This window comes from Leucoraja erinacea, chromosome 8 (genome assembly GCF_028641065.1).
Source record: "Leucoraja erinacea ecotype New England chromosome 8, Leri_hhj_1, whole genome shotgun sequence".
NCBI lineage: Eukaryota > Metazoa > Chordata > Chondrichthyes > Rajiformes > Rajidae > Leucoraja > Leucoraja erinaceus.
The window spans coordinates 56,228,274-56,248,879 of record NC_073384.1 but is presented as its reverse complement, the minus strand read 5'-3'; the positions used below and the strand labels follow the sequence as shown (position 1 = coordinate 56,248,879).

Genomic DNA, 20,606 nt, shown 5'->3' with positions numbered 1-20,606 from the left:
TGGTCTTCAGGCAATGGCTTCTTTTAAGGCACAGAAAACAAAATCCCAGAAGTAGGAACAACATATTTGGCCAAATAGTTACTTTGACAAACACTGTAGTTTGACCAACTTTAGAGGACCAACTTAATGGAATGGAATACGTTGATGACACAGGTGACAAGGCACAGTGAAATTCTTTGCTTGCTTGGTTTGCAAATATACCCAAGGTTTGCAAATAGTCGCCATATACACCCCCGTGCCCTCATCGACCACCGACCGGGGGTGGATTTGCGATGCCCCAATGCCGCCGCTGAGGCCCACCGCCGCCAATGAGGCTCCACTGTCCACAAGGCCAACCTTTGCACTTTGCATGGATGTGCAGTGATTGGAGGGATTTAGATCATGAACAGGCAAAGGAGATAAGGTCAACTTGGCATCTTGATCTGCAGGGACATTGTGCTCAAAGGGCTTGTTCCTGTGATGCTCAGTTCCGTTATATACAATTCTCCCCATAAAACAAAGCTATCAACATTCTGGTTTAATTAACTTACTTAATAGCCAGCACGGTATTTTGCAACCTGATGGAAAGACCTAGTACAACAAATATTTTTGTTCGGACTTTCTGTCCAACTAAAGTTCTGATATGAGAGTCATTGTTGATTTTAATTCGGAGTCACGTGAGTGACTACGTGAAGAACCCCGCCAGGACGCATGCGTGCCATATCGCTACACGCATTGCAACGAGTCACAGCAGGAGGAACGATGTTCCCTTAGCGGAAAAATTTGAAAGCCGGGAACAGCAGGTAAGAAGGCTCTGCGTTCCTTCCATTTACCTTTTAGATGGAGACATGGACCGGATCCACGAAAGCTGGCGGGGGAGAACCGCGGAGTTGCGGGCAGCCGGCAGCAGCAGCCAAAGGCACGCTAATCTCCCGTAATGGGAACAGCTGTGCCCGACTTCGCTCCCGACTTCGCTCCCGACTTCGCTCCCGCACTGGCCAAGCTGGGCGGGAGAGGGAAGCAAAAACTAACAGGGTCGTTGACTCCGAGGAGTCCGACTCTGAATAGCCGCGAGCGGCCAGTGCCCGTGCGCATTGGGGCCGGTTGGAGCGGTTTTAGGAGCAGCCGCGACGGCCAGTGCCCGAGAGCATTAGAGCTGGTTGGAGCGGCTGCAGGATCAGCAGCAGCCGGGAGTGGCCTATGCCCGAGAGCATAAGAGCCAGTTGGAACGGCTGCTGGAGGAAATACCCCAAGTGGCAGGCACCGGGAGATGGAGGCTAGCCACAGTGGGCAGGTAGTAAGCCCCACAGCAGTACCTCGTGTAGGGCTGCACAGTGTTTCTCCCTCATCAGAGGGGAACACTGAGGGTCAGAGGGGAGTATAGGGGGGTCAATTCTGGGCTGCACCTGAACAGGGATGCAGAACATACCCCTAGTGCACATGGGGTGCAGAAAACCTATTGGAAGACACTTACCATTAGGGAACTGCAAAACACTGAATGTTCCCAGTATCAACCAGTGTATTTGAAAACATGGCAGGGCACGGAATTGAAACAAAAGAAAGTTCTAAAAGTCCTACCAGCGGGACGGGTTTGCCCGCACAATAAACAAAGACACGACACGCACACTAGATCACCAGGATGCACTGGCCTTATTTTGCAAACTACCAATACGAGTAACAGCATTAGGAAAAAGTACCATCCAACCGACTTTAGACCCTAATTTGCAGGCCTATGCAAACCTGGAACCTCCATACCTCCAATATTAAAATTTGGAGGCATCTTTACTTAACAGGTGAAGAACTTGACAAGTGCCCAAATAAAATAGGAGTAATGGAGGACCACCAACACGAATCACAGGAATTCGTGTCCAAATATCTTTATCATAATACAGATGGGGGTTGCCACAACATCATTGATTTGTCTAATTTGAATACTTTCGTACTTTATATTCATTACTAGATGGGAACCTTTGTTACTGCAAAGGTATTGATCCTAGAGTACTAAATGGCAAACATCGTATTAAAATATGCTTGCTTTACAGTACTCATTGGAGGGGACCACAGATGTATTTAACACAATGGATCATCTGCGGTTCACCCTTAACACAGTTCACATGTCAGTGACTTTGCCGTAAGAAAGGGTACAGCCTTAATGGAGGTTTGCAGTAAACTAAACCATCCATCAGACTGGTAGTAGAATAATTGGCATTTAGTGGCTGTGTTCCAGCCACATAAATCGGACCGTTACATTATCAAATTAATCATGCGCAATCATGCGTGCACTCAAAAAATTATGGGGGTGATTCTGACAGACCTATGAAGCTACCAACAGAAGGCCACTATGGTACTAAAATGGTGGAAACATAACATTAGGCATTGTTCCAATCCAAACATTAACAGCTACCCGTCTATGGAACTACATACTGATGGGCACTTGGATTGGGATGCTACTAATTCCATCTCCAGCTATGGGGGAGATGGAATGCACAGGAGGCATCATTACAAACGCAGGGCATAAATACCTGGGGAAGTGAGTGCATGCCATGGCTTTAAGTCATATTGTTCTGGGTTATATCACCAGTATGTTAGACACCACCGTGGCAGCATATGTCAACCATATGGGTGGAAACATATCGACATCTGGCTATCTGGCCAACACAATTTGGCAATAGTGTATCCAGATAGATATTTGGATATCGGCTACCAACTTACCATGTAAACTGAATTTAGTGGCAGACAACAGGTCATGCTAAGTCTAGAACACTGTATGGATGTTGGATAAAAAATGTATTGCTGGAACAGCATGGTATGGAACACCAGATAACGACCTATTCACATCCATGCTCTCACCAGTTATCGAATTATGTCTTGGGAACCAGAACCTGGGGTAGTGGCTACAGATGCATCTTCGCTGCTTTGGGGGATAATTTATGCATCCCTCCTTCTGCCTATCAGTCGGGATATTTAGGGACGGTAGACTCCGCGTCTGGTATTTTGATAGTACCTGATTGGCCTACTCAACCATGGGTCCCGGTGATATCGACATGGTTTTAGAACCATGCATCACCATCCATCATAGACCTAATTTACTGGTTCTTCGCGCTACAAGGGGAGTTACCCATGTCATAATTATATATAAACCTATTAATTTATAGAGTTGAAAGCACCTCTTCTACACCTGGGACTGGCGGACCAAATGTGGAATTATTTCAGCGGGCCACAGACAGTCCCCCAAAAAATCAGTACTTGGTGTCATCAAGAAATGGGAAGTACTGTCACAACAATAAACATCACCCACAGATCTATGAACATCCCGCCTGTTCTGGAATTCCTGGCAAACCTTCATTACGATGAGAGGCTCAGTCATAGTGCCATCAACTGCGCCAGAAGTGCTCTGTCAATATACCTGTCGCAAGGAACAGAGCGGCATTCTGTTGGGACACACCCTGGTAACCAAACTCATGAGGGGCAAAGTACCAAGAACCAGGTACTCCCAAATATGGGATGTGAGCATTGTACTGACCATGTTAAGAAACTGGTCTCCAGCTACAGCTCTGTCCCTACAGAAACTGACTATGAAAACAGTCATGCTGATGGCCTTGGTCACGGCACAAAGGGTCACAACAGAAACAAAGCTTGGGCAACATGATTATTCATCTGGAAATTTAACTTTTCACAACAATGAAATAGTCAAACAGAACAGACAGGGGTCAGCAGGCCTAAAAACAGAATTCAGGGCCTACCCGACAGATGGTCGTCTCTGTATTGTAACACACTTACTATTATATATGGAGTATACTAAGATCATCAGAGGGAAGATGTGTCACTTTAATCAGCTACAAACAGCCACTCAAAACAGTGACAGTCCGGACCATCTCTAGATGGCTAAAACAGGTCCTAATAAAGGCTGTAGACACTGGCATCTTAACTCTCACTCCACGAGGGCTGCAGCTACATCGGCAGCTATGAAGTTGGACGTTCCTATGGACCACATCCTCAAGACAGCAGGATGGTCAACGGAGGAATCTTTCCAACAACTTTATAACAAACCAGTCTTTGAACCTGGAACATTTGCAGAAACAAATTTGAGTTCTGTAATATCATTTACCCCATAAATAGGGGCAATAATTGGTGTTAATATTTTTATCGTTGGGTTCCCAATATCGTATTGATGTGTAATGATGTTAACTCTATTCTCCCCATAATCAAGGCAGATGTGATGCATGGACTCGATTCCACGGCATGAAATCACAGAGCTTTAAAATCTTCACGTAGTCACTCACGTGACTCCAAAGTAAAATAGTAAGATTAAACGAGAACTTACCAGTTTGAAGTTTGATCGTTATTTTATGAGGAGTAACGTTGAGGGAATACGTGCCCTCCGCTCCCACCCTCGATCATATACTCAACTGGTATCTCTTCTCTAATCTTACTATGTTTAGTCATTGCAGTTATCTGTGATTTCACACCGCTGCTTTGAAGAATGACACGCATGCGTCCTGGCGGGGTTCTTCACGTAGCCCCTCAACGTTACTCCTCATAAAATAACGATCAAATTTCAAACTGGTAAGTTCTTGTTTAATCTTACCATTTTATGTGGTTAAAAAAAGCTCAATTGTTGTCGTATTCCATTGATTACATTTTAGAATGTCGTCTGTGTAAGAAGGAAATGCAGGTGCTGGTTTAAAGCGAAGGACACAGAAAGCTGGAGTAACTCAACGGGACAGGCAGCATCTCTGGAGAGGAGGAATGGGTGATGTTTCGGGTCGAGACCCATCTTTGGACTTGCTAGGGATAAGGGAGAGATATAGACGGTGATGTGGAGAGATAAAGAACAATGAATGAAAGATATGCAAAAAACTATTGATGATAAAGGAAACATTCCACTGTTAGCTGTTTGTCGGGCGAAAATGAGAAGCTGGTGCGATTTGGGTGGGGAAGGGATGGAAAGAGAGGGAATGCTGGGGCTACCTGAAGTGAGAGAAATCAATATTCATACCACTGGGCTATAATCTATGATCTTTGCTGTAAGCTGCCCAAGTGAAATATGAGATGTTCTGTAGGATGACATTTGTTCGCAACTGCATAATGCAACAAAGGACCCTATCTGTTCAATCTCCCAGCAAATACAATCTTGAGCCCAGTTCCTAAGGAGAGCAGGGTTAGCCTTGGTATCCTGGGCAATAATGTTTGTTCACTCAGCATATCAAAGAAAGCAAATCATCACATCGTTATTCGTGGAGCTTGATGTTTGAAAGTTTGCTATTGTATTTCCCATGTTACAGCAGAAACTGCAATACAGAGGGACCTAATGACAGGAGTGCATTTTGGAGAGTCTTGAAGCCATCACACATGCTAAATAAATTCCGTCCTTTTTTTCCGAAGTTCCATTTATAACCATCTAAATTAAAGTCGAGTATCCACGCCTGCTTGGTAGAGTAAAAATGAACCTTGAACATTGTGGGCTGAAGGGCCCGTTCCTGTTTTGTATTGTTTTATGTTCTATGAACCACATTGCATGTCCCATGGATTTTCCATCATCAATCTATGCAATGCTTAATACCCAAATTTCTAAATGACAGAGGAAAAGGGAACCAAAACAAGGGATGATTTTGTGTTTACTAGGGGCAGCACAGTGGCGCAGTGGTAGATTTGCTGCCTTACAGCGCCAGAGACCCAGGTTTGATCCCGACTAAGGCTGCTGTCTGCACGGAGTTTGTACGTTCTCCCTGTGACTCCATGGGTTTTACCCAGGTGCTCCGTTTTCCTCCCACACTCCAAAAACATTCAGGTTCGTATGTTAATTGGCTTCTGCAAAATTGCAAATTGTCCCTAGTGTGTAGGATAGTGCTGGTGTATCACTGGTCAGTGTAGGTCAAACAGCCGGTTTCCATGCTGTATCTCTAAAGTACAGTAAAGCAAATCCAGTTGCTGTGCTTAGTGTGTTACTCTGCAAGAATTCAGAAGATGAACAGATGTTGTAAAGCATTCTTCAACCCACAAATAATGTAATAAATATGTTCAATATCATTGCTTGCAACTTCACGCAAGTAAGGAAAACCGCATAAAACCAGCTGCTCCCTAAACCTCCCTAAAGCTTTTGTTCTGTCCACTATTTTCTGTTTGGGAGACAACATATTAACTCCTGTTATTTGGTGCTGAGGAGGTATTTTTTTCTCTTAGATCTTCCCTGAACACATTTGTCAAGATTTACTTCGTGTATCAATTTAAAACCATTCAATAAAAAAAAGCACAGCATCTCAGATTCTGTAACAATGTGAGAAAAGACTTTTGCATTTAGATTTGGAATCATCCTCATCAAATTCCAAGTATATTTCTAAGAAAAAAATTGTAGATTCTAGTAATCAATTGTGCAATTTGCATTTTAGCTTTCCTTTAATTTATTTCTGATAAAAGTGAAACATCTATATTAATTCCTTTTTGGGGAAAATTGCTTGCGGAGTATCAATTCATTCAGAATGGTAAGGCGTGCAATTGGATTGAAAGAATCAACCTGTCAGGTTGCAGGCTGAGATATTCTCTGAATTGCTTTCTGAGAATTACAGCCACAGACTTGGTTGCAACTCTCTTCAGTTTAAGGAATGGTAGCTATAAGAAAATTGTACTGCCAAATCACAGGCTTTGAAAATAGAGGCCATGTTAGTCGAACTAAATGCTAATGACAGTAAATAAGAACAAAAAAAAGACATTTACAGGAAAAGGGGAAACTTTAAAAAAGAATCAATTGATGTTGGAAGTCTTAAATAAAAGCTAAACCTTTTGGATATATATATAGTGCATTAGGTTATTCACCATCGATGAGAAAGGTTCTACCTCCAATTCTAACCTGTCTTCTTTTTACAGATGCTGAGTAACTTGCAGTGCTTTTCCAGTATTTTCAGTTTTGTTGGTAAGTTTCATTGTTACTGTAAAATATGTAATAACATTGGTAGACACAAAATGCTGGGTTAACTCAGCGGGTGAGGCAGCATCTCTGGAGAGAAGGAATGGGCGACGTTTCGGGTCGAGACCCTTCTTCAGACTGAGGGCCGAGACCCTTCTTGTGCTCCTCCTCTGTAATAACCTTGCCCATATTGCAGACAGTAGAATTTTAATTTACGCTGGGAGAAAGGCGGTCCACAATATAATACAATTGCTTTTAAGTGGAAAGATGGCAAAGGTTTTTCAGAATGTAGTCTGACACTGTTGCCTGTGATGGGAAATGTCGCACTTATTCTTGCATTGTTATCTAATATAGAACACAGGCCACAGTGCACTGGTTCAGGAATTAAAACACATTGAATAGTTACAGGAAATGAGGCATTGTGGCCTGACATAATGCAACCTGGATTTAGGAAGGAACTGCAGAAGCTGGTTTATACCAAAGACAGAGACAAAGTGCTGGAGTAACTCAGTGGGTCAGGCAGCACCTCTGGAGAAAAAGGATGAGTGATGTTTCGGGTTGGGTCTGAAGAAGGGTTCTGACCCGAAATGTGACTCACCTTTTTTCTCCAGAGATGCTGCCTTGACCGGCTGAGTTACTCTAGCACTTTGTGTCTATCTTCGGTAACACAACCTGACATTGCAGTACAACACAGCAAGTGTAACACTACAACCTGCAGCAGCAATGCAAAGTGAATGCCTGATACTGGACATTGGCCTGATGGAGAACGTGTGGCACAGTGGCATGATACAAAAAAAGTATGACACTGAAGTATGACACACAAGTTAGAGCATTGCAACCTGCTGCAGAATGTGAAACACTGCCGACTGATGGAAGAGGCATTGCGCCTGTTGGAGCAAGAGTGCAATTGGCCTGAAACAGAATGAGTTTGATACAGTTGGTATGACTGTACATTGACGTAGGAAATGTCATTTGGCAGTCTGCTCTGGAACAAGTGACAATAAAGAGTGTTAGAGAAAACATGGCACTGTCACCAAAGAAGGAAATTGTGGCATTGGTGTCTGCTATGCAATCTGTAGCCTCGTGTAGACATTATGCCAATTTAACTTGGGGTACACTGTATGGGTCATTAGTATGATACAGAAGGATGGCACTGCAGTCTGGCAATAGAAATTGCAACACTTTAGTTTAGTTTGGAGATACAGCACAGAAACAGGCCCTTTTGTCCGTTGAACCAGCGCTGCCCAGCGATCCCCACACTCTAACACTATCCTACACATTTGGAACAATTTACAATTTTACTGAAGCCAATTACCCTACGAACATGTACGTCTTTGGAGCGCGGGAGGAAACCAGAGTACCCGGAGAAAACCCACGCCTGTCATGGGGAAAACGTACAAACTCTGCACAGAATGAACCCGTAGACAGGATCGAACCCGGGTCTTTGGCGTTGTAAGGCAGAGACTCTACCATCATGCCACAGTGCTGCCTGATGTTAAAGTGCGTCACTGAAGCCTGATACAAAGAGTGAAGCACCATGGTCTTAGCATCATTGTTGGAGTGAAACATCTTGCCCAACTTCATTAAACTTTACAGAAAGCTGATAAGCTTCTCATCTTAATATTGGATGTGCAGCAAACAATTGGCAATTCCAATCACCTAGTTCATGGATTTACAGTAAACAAACAAGATGGAGATGGTAGAATCAAAGTTGGTGATGTTGTTGGTGGTGTTGAGGGGGAAGGGGGAAGGGGTTGAAAATGGTGTTTGGAGGGGAGCTGCCCAGTTTAATAATCACAGGTGTGACTTTTGCTTCTCAAAGTAAGGCAGGTTCAGGGCAAACTTTGCAACTTACCGTAAGCGGTGAGCAGGCGTGAGATTGGTGAAGTGACATATATTAAAAATAATTTAGAATTAATCACAATAATACATTATTAGCCAAGTATGTTTTGCAACTTACAAGGAATATCATTTGCCAAGTCAGTCGTACAAATAAAAGCAACAGAACATACAAAATACATTTTGACATAAACATCCACCACAGTGACTCCTCCACATTCCTCACTGTGATGGAAGACGAAAAAAGTTTAAATCTCTTCCCTTCTTTGCTCTCCTGTGGTCGGGGGCCTCGAGCCTTCCGTTGACGGGACAATCTTGACTCCCGTAGCCAGCGGTTGAGCCCTCCGCATCGGGGCGATCAGCTCCTGCATCGGGGGATGTCAGCTCCCCCGCGCCGGACTGTCAAACCCCGGGTCAGGGCTGGTCGAGCCTCTGTGTTGTTGGAGCTTCCCGACTCGGCCTCTCCCGAGACTGCGAGCCCTTGGTGATAAGTCCACAGGAGCGATCCCAGGCAAGGGATGATAAGTCCACAGGCCGCGGTTGGAGTGATCCCAGGCAAGGGATCGGCTCCGATGTTAAGTCCACGCCCCGCGGTGGGGCACAAAGTCAGTCTGAGGAGGCCTCCAACTCCATCGATGGTAGGCCGCAGATCATAGTGAAAGAGTGAAATAAAGAGGAAATGCAAGCGAGCCAGGAACAGAGATGATCAGGATGGGAATGGCCTCCTTCAAGCAAGTTGGATTCATAGTCAGCATAAGAGAAAAGTACGTAAGTAGAAAATAGAGCTACAGTAAAGATTTAAAGTTGCTTAAAAACATGAATGCGTCGAGCTCATATTAGTGCACGCACGGTATGTTGTATTGAGCCTGTAGTCTGACAGAATGTGTGGCAAGGTAGTCTGATGCAGAATTGCAGTGAAGCCGTTCCAAGTAATCATGGTGCAGTGGACTGATAGCAGAAGTATGCTACTAATGCTGATTTGAGAAATGGTGACACCATTGCCTGTTTTATACATGCCAATGAATCATGACACAGCTGCCTGATATGAGAAGTGTGGGTCTCTGATCTGCCAGAGAGCGAATGGCACTGGAGCCTGCTTCAGAAACCTTGGCACAATACTCAGGCTGAGAACATAGTACTTTGATACAGAAACTGCAGCTACTACATACCTTAATATAAAAGCAAGACACTAAGATCTGACGAAGCCTGTTGTGGAAAGCGTTGTGTAAGAAGGAATGGCAAATGCTGGTTTAAACCGAAGATAGACACAAAAAGCTGGAGGGGGATAGGCAGCATCTCTGGAGAGAAGGAATGGGTGACGTTTCGGGTCGGGACCCTTCTTCAGACACATTCAGGAAAACCTTGTGTTGTATATTAACATAGAATGTGTGGCACTGTGAGTTTGTATATACGATATGGCTGTTCACCTGTATTGAAGTCGTGATACTGTAGCCTTTATATAAAAACGTACCATACTGGCAGGGGTGGAAATCGCTGTCATAACATGGGGGGGACGACGACACAATTTCTTGGTGGCCACATGCGCACACACACACGAGGCTTCAGAGGCTTCGGCCGTGGGTCCTGTGGTCGATAACATCGGAGGCTGACCTGGTTGGTGACCGACTCTGAACTCCAGCAACAGCAGCTTCGTCCATCCCGAACTGTGGGGCTTGAATCGGCCCGTTTGCGGGGCCTTCGGCCGCGGGATCTTCCTTTCCCCGGTGGTGACTTCAACATCGGGAGCCTCGATCGCCTCGACACAGCAACTTGACCCCAGGGTGGTGGAAGATCCCGCAGCTGATTTTAAGCCGCATTGGGCGATGAAAGGCCCAGCAAACGGGCCAATTCAAGCTCCACTCTATGATCTTTGCTCCACCAGGACGTCTCCCTCCTCCAATCACCGCGCTCTATCCTCAGCCCCACCCCCTACTTCCGCCTCTGACCGACACCTCAGTCCTCCAATCATCGCGCTGAATCATCATGTCCCCCACCCCCCACATTGCCTGCTGCCCGACGTCTCTCTCGTCCAATCGGCGCCCTCGTTCATCAGTCCCACCCCCACTGTCTTGCGGAAATTTTTAATAGATTTTTTTTTCACCGAATTTCAAAATCCGGATTACAAAACATGGGGAGGATTGTCCCCCACCTCTCAAAACATGGAGGGGACGTGTGTCCCCCTGTGTCCCCCCCCAGGGGATTTCTGACTATGCATACTGTGCTGCAAGTGCAAATGTGAGACTATAGCCTAATGCAGAAATTGTGACACTAATCTAATGCAAAAATTGTTTTTTAGATTTTAGACTTTAGAGATATGTCATGTAATCAGGCTCTTCAGCCTCCTGAATATACGTTAACCAGCAATAAACCCATACATTAACACTGTACTACACCATAGGGACAATTTCAATTTATAGATGCCAACTAACCTACAAACCTGTATGTCTTTGGAATGTGGGAGGAACCCAGAGAAAACCCACGTCATTAATGGTTCAATGGTCCTTTATTGTCACGTGTACCGAGGTACAGTGAAATTTGATTTGCCATAGTCCAACATAGAAAAAGCAACAAGATACAAAATTACATAAAGATTAAACATAAACAGCCACCGCAGCGGCGTGTGAGAATCCCCAGGGCACACAGTCATCTGTTCAATGTCTAGCCACAAACTCGCTCCTTCACCGTGATGTGACCAGAGTTGTACCGGCCACTGTCACTCTCACTGCAGTCCCTGTCCGCCCAAACAGTCCGAAAGCCGTCCACACTCGCACTAGTCTCTGGGATGTCCTCGGGGCGTGAAGTCCCTGCAACCAGTGCTATCACTGCACTCACGGCAAATAACTTGTTACTTCTTTCCTCCTTTTCTCCCGTGGTCGGGGTAATGGAAACATCCACAGTCAGCGATCAAAGCCCCTGCATTGGGGCAATCGAGACTCCTGCGATTGGGGCGTTTGGAGCTCCCAAAGTCGATCCCTAACAAAGGGGCCACCAGCTCCATGATGTTAACGCCGCAGTGCAGACGGAGATATGATACGGAAAAAGTTTTCCCCCCAATCCCCCCCCCCCCCCCCCCCCCCCACGCCACATAGAACAAAAACTAAAGACTCTAAACCATACAAGTAAAAATAGACTAAAAACAACAAAAGAAGAAAGGGACAAGACAAGACAGGCTGTCGGTGAGGCTGCCATGTACAGTGCCACTTGGAGAATGCACAAATTCTCTACAGACAGCACCCGTAGTCAGGATCGAACCCGGGTCTCTTGCACTGTAAGGAAGCAACTCTACCGCTGCATCACCTGTTTTACATTGGTAGAGAAAGTGTGAATCTGTAGCCTATTTCAGAAATTGTGGGTTCACAATGGTAATATGGCACTTTATACGACTTTATTTTAGCCCCATTTAAAAAAGTGTGGCATTCTAGCTCGATTCAGAATGTATGGCACTCCATCAGTGAATATGTGAAATTTTATTCCAATGTAAAAACATCGTTAAAAACATTCCAAGTAAAAAACATAGTCGTATGACCATGAAGAAGGGTCTCGACATGAAACGTCACCCATTCCTTCTCTCCAGAGATGCTGCCTGTCTCGCTGAGTTACTCCAGCTTTTTGTGTCTACCTTCAAGTCGTATGACTCTATGATTCTGTGACTCCAGGATTCTATGACTCGATGATTCTATGACTCTATGACTCTGTGACAATGTAATCGGAAACAGACGGTGTTATAGTATGACCTGTAGCAATATGGCTGGCACAAAGAGAGAGTTTCTGTGAACTGATTACGGATACGTACTCAAGACGTAGAGCGCGGTGGGACTGTAGGCTGACATGGACTAAAACATGATGCAGACAGGGGGCACAATCAATCCGTAAACTGAGAGAGAGAGAGAGAGTGGCACTGTGAGTGGAAGAGGAATGTATGGAGTGGTAGGCTGGTGAAGGAATTGTGTGTGACATGGTATTCAGTTAGGAAAATGTATGGAGATGAACGCTGAGACACAAAGACACAGTGTTCGCAGATACAGAAGTGTAACAGCGTGACCTCATATAGATAATATGAAATTGTTTCCTGGTAGAGGATTTATGATACTCTAGACCACAAAATGTGAGGTTCTTTGTACTGATAAATAATGGATAGCATTGTCGCCTGAGACAGAAACGGTGATGCAGTCCTATCGTGCAAATATTTCAGAACAAACCCTGACACAGTCTGTACACTAGCCTATTAAAGGAGTGGTGTTCTGCGCACTGACCTTCCATGTGTGGCATTGAACAATGATGCCTAATGAAGTTTAGTTTATTAGTTTAGTTTAATTTCTTGTCACATTTATCGAGACAGTGAAAAGCTGTTGTTGTGTGATAACCAGTCAGAGGAAAGACAACACATGATTAAGATTGAAGGACCTATCCCACAATGCGAGTTCACCCAAGAGCTCTCCCGAGGTAAAAAAAAAAAAAATCAAACTCGTGGTACCTCATCACGAGTATTTTTTTTCTTGGAAATTTTTCACACTTTTGAAAAAACGTCACGAGTTTTCACATTTCCCGAGTACCCGCCGTTAGCATTGCGAGCCGTTACGAGACATTCACGAGCTCCGATGTACCCGCTACGTACATTCTACGTACTTACCACATTTTTTTTTTAAACTCGGGAGAGCTCTTGGGTGAACTCGCATCGTGGGACAGGCCCTTGAGCCATCCACGGTGTACAAATTCAAATGAAAGGAAATAACGCGAATAATGTTTTGTGCAAGATACAAGCTAGTAAAGTATGCATCAAAGATAGTCCATCTGAAGGTCTCCAATGAAGTAGATTGTATGACTTTCTCTACTTGCTGCTAGGATGGTTCAGGATTTAGGACCTTTACCTGTGGGCCAGTCCTATCCATTTCCATAACTCAAACAGAATTATGTTTCCTAGTCCCAAAGTGTGGCCCCTGCACTAATACTTCAGTTACTTGCCATATCTAGTTCCCTAAGATGACATCTAATGATGCCCCCTCTCTGGTAGGGCCCTCTCTATACTGGAATTAGTTTAATTACTCCAGCACTTTGTGCCTATCTTTGGTATTAACGCATCTGCAGTACTTGGTTTCTAAATCTTTGGTGTAACTGGCTCACAGATCTGATTTATTGTTATGAAACTTTTTAACACAACATGCTGTATGGCAAGCATAAGTTAAGGGAATGATTTAAATGAGGGTAAAGGTGTTATTTTTCCCCTTCTCCTCATTCAATTTTACTTCACACTCTGTCAATTTATCAGCACGCACTTTGCATTTGTTCAGATCTCCTGCTTCATGGGCAAAAGCCTTCAGAACAGCATGCCGATTGATGATCCAATTAGAATACAATACCAATGTTGGGTGAAGTCCTGTCCTATACGTCAACATAGGGCTTGAATCATTCATGTCCTCCCGGGAAGGTTTGCAGCAGTTTTTCTCTGCCATTAATATTCCTGTGGTTTCAATGCTGAGAATTTGCAGGCATTGCAGACGGTGAAGTTATGATCCTGAAAATTACCTCAGAGCTCTGAAAAAAAAAAAGCAAGGTTATCTTGTTAACTGGAGGCTGAACGAATACCCCAACCCACAGCAGCTTGTGGTGGGAAAGATTGAAATGTCACACATTCAAAAAATTGGAAGGAAATTCCTACTGATGGCATTATTGCATTCAAAAATCTTTCAAGAGGTGGCATCTTTCCTGACACAGCACTTTGCCACCCAGCAGGGAGGGAGGTCCACAGTGGAGGTCTTGCCATTGGGGATGTCCATCTCATTACATTGCGGGCTCAGGGGTGGTGAGTGGCAGAAGTGGCGGTGCTGCCTTGCAGCTGCGGCTCGCCTGCAGTCCATTCGTCTTTTCTGTTTTTTGTTTTCTCTTGTCCCGTTTTTACAGTTTATTTAGTTGTGTATGTGTGGGGGTGGGTGTGACATGTTTTTTGATTCTTCCTTCGGGGGGGATGCAACCTTTCCTGCCGTGTCCCCCGTCTCGGTGTCCGTCTGCGCTGAGGCCTATCGCGGAGCTGGCGGCCTCCAACTGCGACCGACCTCGAGGCTGCGGAGGCAGAGCCAGGACTTACCAACGAGGCTGGCCGACTTCGGGGCTGTGGTTGCGGGGCGACTCAACTTCCGACCCGACTTTGGAGCCTCGGAGGCTCGGCCGCGGGCCAGTAGACGACATCATCGGGAGTTCAAGTTCTGTTTTTCCAGAGCTCCCGCAACTACAGCTGTGTCCGCTGGACTGGAGGGCGGCAGCTTCGACCGCCCCGGGCCGCGGAGTTTGAACCGGCCCGTTTGCGGAGCACTGATTCAGCCGCGGGACTTACCTACCATCACCCGGCGGGGTCACAACATCGGAGGCTTGGATTGCCTCAGCGCAGAGGGAGAGCAAGGAAGGAAGAGACAATGACTTTGGGACTTAAACTGTGTTGAGTGTTTGTTATTTATTCTATGTTATGACTGCAGGCTAAACCATTTTGTTGCACTGAAAAGTGCAATGACAATAAATTGAATCAAATTGAGTGTTGCACAGAGCAGTGCCATGCAAAAGGAAGTAACTTAGTTCATGGACTCTCAGACTACCTGTCATTTAAAGGGACAAGTCACAGTGAATTCTTTGCTTGCATATCCAAGGCATGCAAATATTCTCCATATAAAGGCCAACGACAAAGTTACAAAGTACCTCCTCGCCAGGTCCTCCTTTATTCTTTCCCCCTCCCCCCCCCCCTCCTTATGCCGGTCCCTCCACGCCAGGTCCCCATTGGCCACTGTTCACCTCCCCTCCTCTCATGGCGGTTCCCCCGGGTTCTCCTTTGTTCCCTCAACAATCGACCTTGGTGACCAGCGCCTCGATGATCGCTGCACTGACCTCCTCCACTATCGTTGCCGGGTCCACTGCTGACACCGCCGGGCGCTGATCCAGTCCCCAACTGCGGGCTCTGCCGACCATTGAGGTTCGGGCCAGCAATTCTCCGCCTCTGACCCACAAGGCTACACCTCCGATCGGCGAGGCTTGTGCTCCGTCCTTTCCAGCGGGCTCCTGGGAGGCATCTGCTGCCGCGGCCTCCTCAGATTAAGATTCAGATTCCTCCTGCGAATCTACTGGAAGAGCGACATAGCAAATGACTCCTGCGAGTCTACTCAAGTTCTGGTTGCATTGCAGCCCCACTCTCCCGATCTCCAGGTGGGGACGTGCCAGTTGGGGAACTTGGGCATCAGTCTGCTCTGCGATCTGGCCAATACAGTCACTCCCAGGTCCAGGCATCAGGCCATCATGGGTACCACCCGCGCGCGGCTCCTCTCCTGGGGATAGCTCTGTGGCCGTGCATCTACGAACTCTCTGCAGACGTTGTTCTGGAACTGTAAGGAGCCACAGAGGCTAATGTGCACCCTGGCCAAGGATTGTCATTGTTTTATTTAGGAATTATGCAAACATTCAGATGAAAGTTAAGTAAACATGCAATTATGTATCACAAAATGGTAACTTTGGAGGGTTTTTGTGTAATCAGATACAATTGTGTAATCAGAGACAACTTCACACGCAGTCTGACAAACAAAAGGACGTCATTAAAGCCTTTATGAACAAAGAGCCTAATGTTTGATCTGGTGAGTAGGATGCATTTCCCAAAGAGGTGTCAGCCAAGGCGTTTCATCCTGTGCCAGCCACAGATGTAGATATTCAGCAGACTTGGGTGAATTTCTAAAGTTTTGGCCCATAGAGAGGATGGCAAAATGCTTTGATTATTGTATTCACTTTTCTTTTCAAACCAAATCTTTATTACCTGTCTATGTCACCATTTACATCTCTCGTTACTCTTTCCCCTGACTCTTAGTCTGAAGAAGGGTCTTAACCCAAAATGTAATCTATTTCCAGAGATGCTGTCTGAGCGGCTGACTTAATTGAGCTCTTTGTGTCTACCTTCTGACTGTTTTGGGATCTGGTTTTGGCTTGTAAATGAGGCCTGGCCCGTAGAACTGACTAAGTGTAACCATGGCCCCCAATGCTGAGGATGTTGGCCTGGGAGAGACACCATTAATTTAGCTGAGTTTAGTTTAGAGCCCTTCAGCCCACTGAGTCCGCACGAACCAGTGATCCCAGTACATTAACACTATCCTACTCTTTGGAGTGTGGGAGTAAACTGAAGATCTTGGAGAAAACCCATGCAGTCACGGGGAGAACATACAAACTCCGAACAGACAGCACCCTTAGTCAGAATCGAACCCGGATTCTCTGGTGCTAAAAGTGCTGTAAAGGGCCTGTCCCACCAGCATGCGATTGCATGTGTCTAGCGCGACCAAACGGCAGCAGAGTTCGCGTTAAGTTTGCGGTAAGTACGCGCAAAGTTCGCACGTGACGTAATTTACATCAAACTCACCAATCAGCTGGGCAGGAAGCGGGCCGACTGAATTTGGACGTCGCCCAGCGTTGGGCAGTGACGTCATTGCGCAATGGCATGCCGGGCGTTGACGTCATCACGCAACGCCACGTGCTAGGCGTATGCCATCAAGACGCTGCGTACGACGTCAAAATGCTGCGTACGCCCTGAATGCGCCTGTGGGCCAACAGGCCGCTGGCGCACGGAATTTTCGAACAGTGCAAGATTTTTGGAGCCCCGCGCGATGTCGGGACCAGCCCCGCACAACTCCATACGCCTCCACCGATCGAAGTGCGATCGGCCCCGCGAGGCCGTATGCCTCAAGCAACCACGTTTGGTCGTGCTAGACGCATGCTATCGCATGCTGGTGGGACAGGCCCTTTAGGCAGCTACTCTACCGCTGCACCACCGCGCTGCCCTATTGGTTTGTTTGTTGGTTTGAATACCATTCAAGTGAATTCGGAGGAATGGACAAAGACATTGTTGGTGGTATCTTTCCAGGAATCTGGGTTTTCTGCCATGACGTGTTTTATCCTTGTCCTAACTCAATTAAAGTTGTGCTAGAGTATTGAAGGAAGTGTTGATTGATGTCTACCCTTTGCTGAGGGATGAATACTGATATAGGACAGGTAGTCTACTCTTTCAGGATTTTGTCTTCAACATTTATTGATGGAAGCTACCTGGTGACACGGTGAGGAGTGGCGGACTTTTGTCTTGTAGATTGTCACAGAATAATAGAGCACAGAACTAGGCCCTACAGCTATATGCCTATATGCCAACCAAGATGTCCCACATAAGCCAGTGCAATTTGCCTGCATTTGATCCATATCCAGTAAACCTTTCCTATTCGTGTTGAATGTAAGACTCGTACATTCACATGTTTCAATGATATAGTAGATCGTGGCTTGGAGAATGTACGAATAGGCACAAATGCAAGATTCATGTGCGTATTGGAGTTGTCTACATCAGGCGATCTTGGTTCTGAACCGCAATCATTGAGGGCTGAACAATTTCCCATGAAGCCCCTGTCCTACCGTACGAGGTAATTCAAGAGTTCTCCCGAGTAATTCAAGAGTTTCCCCTGATTCAAACTCGGAGAATGTCCGTAGCGGGTCCGTAGGAGTTCGTGGATGTCTCGTAGTGGCTCCTAATACTAACGGTAGGTATAAAAAGTAACAATTTTTCTCATCACAAGTATTTTTTTACTCGTGGACATTTTTTGCAGGGATGAAAAAACGCTGCCTGACCAGCTGAGTTACTCCAGCTTTTTGTGTCTATCCTCGGTTTGAACAGGCATCTGCAGTTCCTTCCTACACATTCTGGGAAATTTCACTGGAATTTTCACTCCTTGATCACTTGGGAACCTTCAGTGGGATCTCAGAAAGTTCAGTCAGTGATCCTGTGTCCTACCTGCCATTATATCAACCCAGCTCCAGCAACCAAAGAGTGAAACTTCACTTCACATCAGTTGACCGAGAGATTGGGGTCCCTATGTTCCCATTCCTGATCCCAGGAATAAGCAGGTTAATCAGGTTGTGATGAGCATTTGTCAGCACTAGGGCAGTACTCGCTGGAGTTTACAAGAAAGAGGGGGGACCTCATTGAAACATACAGAATAGTGAAAGGTTTGGATGTGGAGAGGATGTTTCCATTAGTCTGGGACTGGAGGTCATAGCCTCAGAATTAAAGGACGTTCTTTTAGGAAGGAGAAGAAGAGGTTTCTTTAGTCAGATGGTGGTGAATCTGTGGATTTCTTAGCCACAGAAGGCTGTGGAGACCAAGTGAGTGGATATTTTTAAGGCAGAGATAGATTGATTTTACTTCGGAGTCACGTGAGTGACTACGTGAAGAACCCCGCCAGGACGTATGCGTGACATATTGCTAAACGCATTGCAACGAGTCACAGCAGGTGGAACGACGTTACCCTTAGCGGCAAAAATTGAAAGCCGGGAACAGCAGGTAAGGAGACTCTGCGTTCCTTCCATTTACCTTACAGGTGGAGACATGGACCAGATCCACGAATGCTGCGGAAAAGCTGGCGAGGGAAAACCGCGGAGTTGCGGGCAGCCGGCAGCAGCAGCCAACGGCACGCCAATCTCCCGTAATGGGAACAGCTGTGCCCGACTTCGCTCCCGCACCGGCCACGGTCGGGTGGTAGAGCGAAGCAAAAATCCAACAGTCGTTGACTCCGATGAGTTCGACTCTGAATAGCCGCGAGCGGCCAGTGCCCGTGAGCATTGGAGCCGGTTGGAGCGGCTGCTGGAGGAAATACTCCAAAGTGGCAGGCTCTGGGAGATGGAGGCTAGCCACAGTGGGCAGTTAGTAAGCCCCACAGCAGTATCTCTTGTGGGGCTGCACAGTGTTTCTCCCTCATCAGAGGGGAGCACGGAGGGACCATCCTGGGCTGACTACAGGAGCTGGAGCAGGAGCGGCTTCAGGAGCAGCTGCGACGGCCAGTGCCCGTGAGCATTGGAGCCGGGTGGAGCAGCTGCAGGAACTGGAGCAGGAGCGGCTTATTGAGTAGCGGCTTCAGGAGCAGCCGCGACGGCCAGTGACCATGAGGTGGCCAGTGCCCGAGAGCATCGGAGCCAGCTGGAGCGGCTGTTGGAGCAGGTAAGTGGCAGGCACCGGGAGATGGAGACTAGTCACAGGGGGCAGTTAGTAAGTCCTACAGCAGTACCTCTTGTAGGGCTGCACAGTGTTTCTCCCTCATCAGAAGGGAGTATAGGGGGTCAATTCTGGGCTGAACCTGAACAGGGGTGCAGAACATACCCCTAGTGCACATGGGGTGCAGAAAACCTATTGGACAATTAAATGTATCTTGTATCTTGTATCTTGGAAGACACTTACCATCAGGGTACTGCAAAACACTGAATGTTCCCAGTATTAACCAGTGTATTTGAAAACATGGCAGGGCCATGGACTTGAAACAACAGAAAGTTCTGAAAGTCCTAACAGCGGGTATTACGGGTTTCGCCCGCACAATAAACAAAAAAGACACGACACAAGATCACCAGGATGCACTGGCTTTATTTTGCAACTACTAATACGAGTAAACAGCGTTAGGAAGAAGTACCATCCAACCGGCTTTAGACCCTAATTTGCAGGCCTATGCAAACTTGGAACCGCCAAACCATCAATATTACTATTTGGAGGCAACTTATCAAAATGGGTAAAAGAACTTGACAAAGAGGGTAAAACCCTGGGGCACATTAAGCAATGTCTAAAAACCACTTCCTGGGGAATGCGCTAACCCTCAACACCGACCCAACTACAGATCCAGACACCGGCACCTCAACGTCCACGGAGGATGCCGAAAAAGTAACAAACCTACTAATAGTAACCATGGAGGAAGTTGGGTCTGGTTCCTTACGAGGTTGGTGGGAGATTACAATTCTATCTGGATGCATGGAATAAATTAACTACCGACACTTATATTTTCAGAAGTATAGGGTTATACCATAGAATTTATACAAAACATAATCCTCCAGTTCAGCATGTACCAAA

General features: G+C 46.2%; 1 protein-coding gene across 2 annotated transcripts in view; it reads left to right on the top strand.

The window, feature by feature from the left end:
* Positions 1–20,606, top strand: part of kcnk2a (potassium channel, subfamily K, member 2a) — a 115,923-nt gene that overhangs the window by 48,766 nt on the left and 46,551 nt on the right. Inside the window, exon 3 of one of the 2 annotated variants that reach the window (XM_055639742.1) lies at positions 6,844–6,889. The exons of the other annotated variant lie outside the window; for it this stretch is intronic. Within the exon in view, the coding sequence (XP_055495717.1) occupies positions 6,844–6,889 (46 nt within the window). The remainder of the gene's footprint in view (positions 1–6,843; positions 6,890–20,606) is intronic. 2 annotated transcript variants of the gene reach the window in all.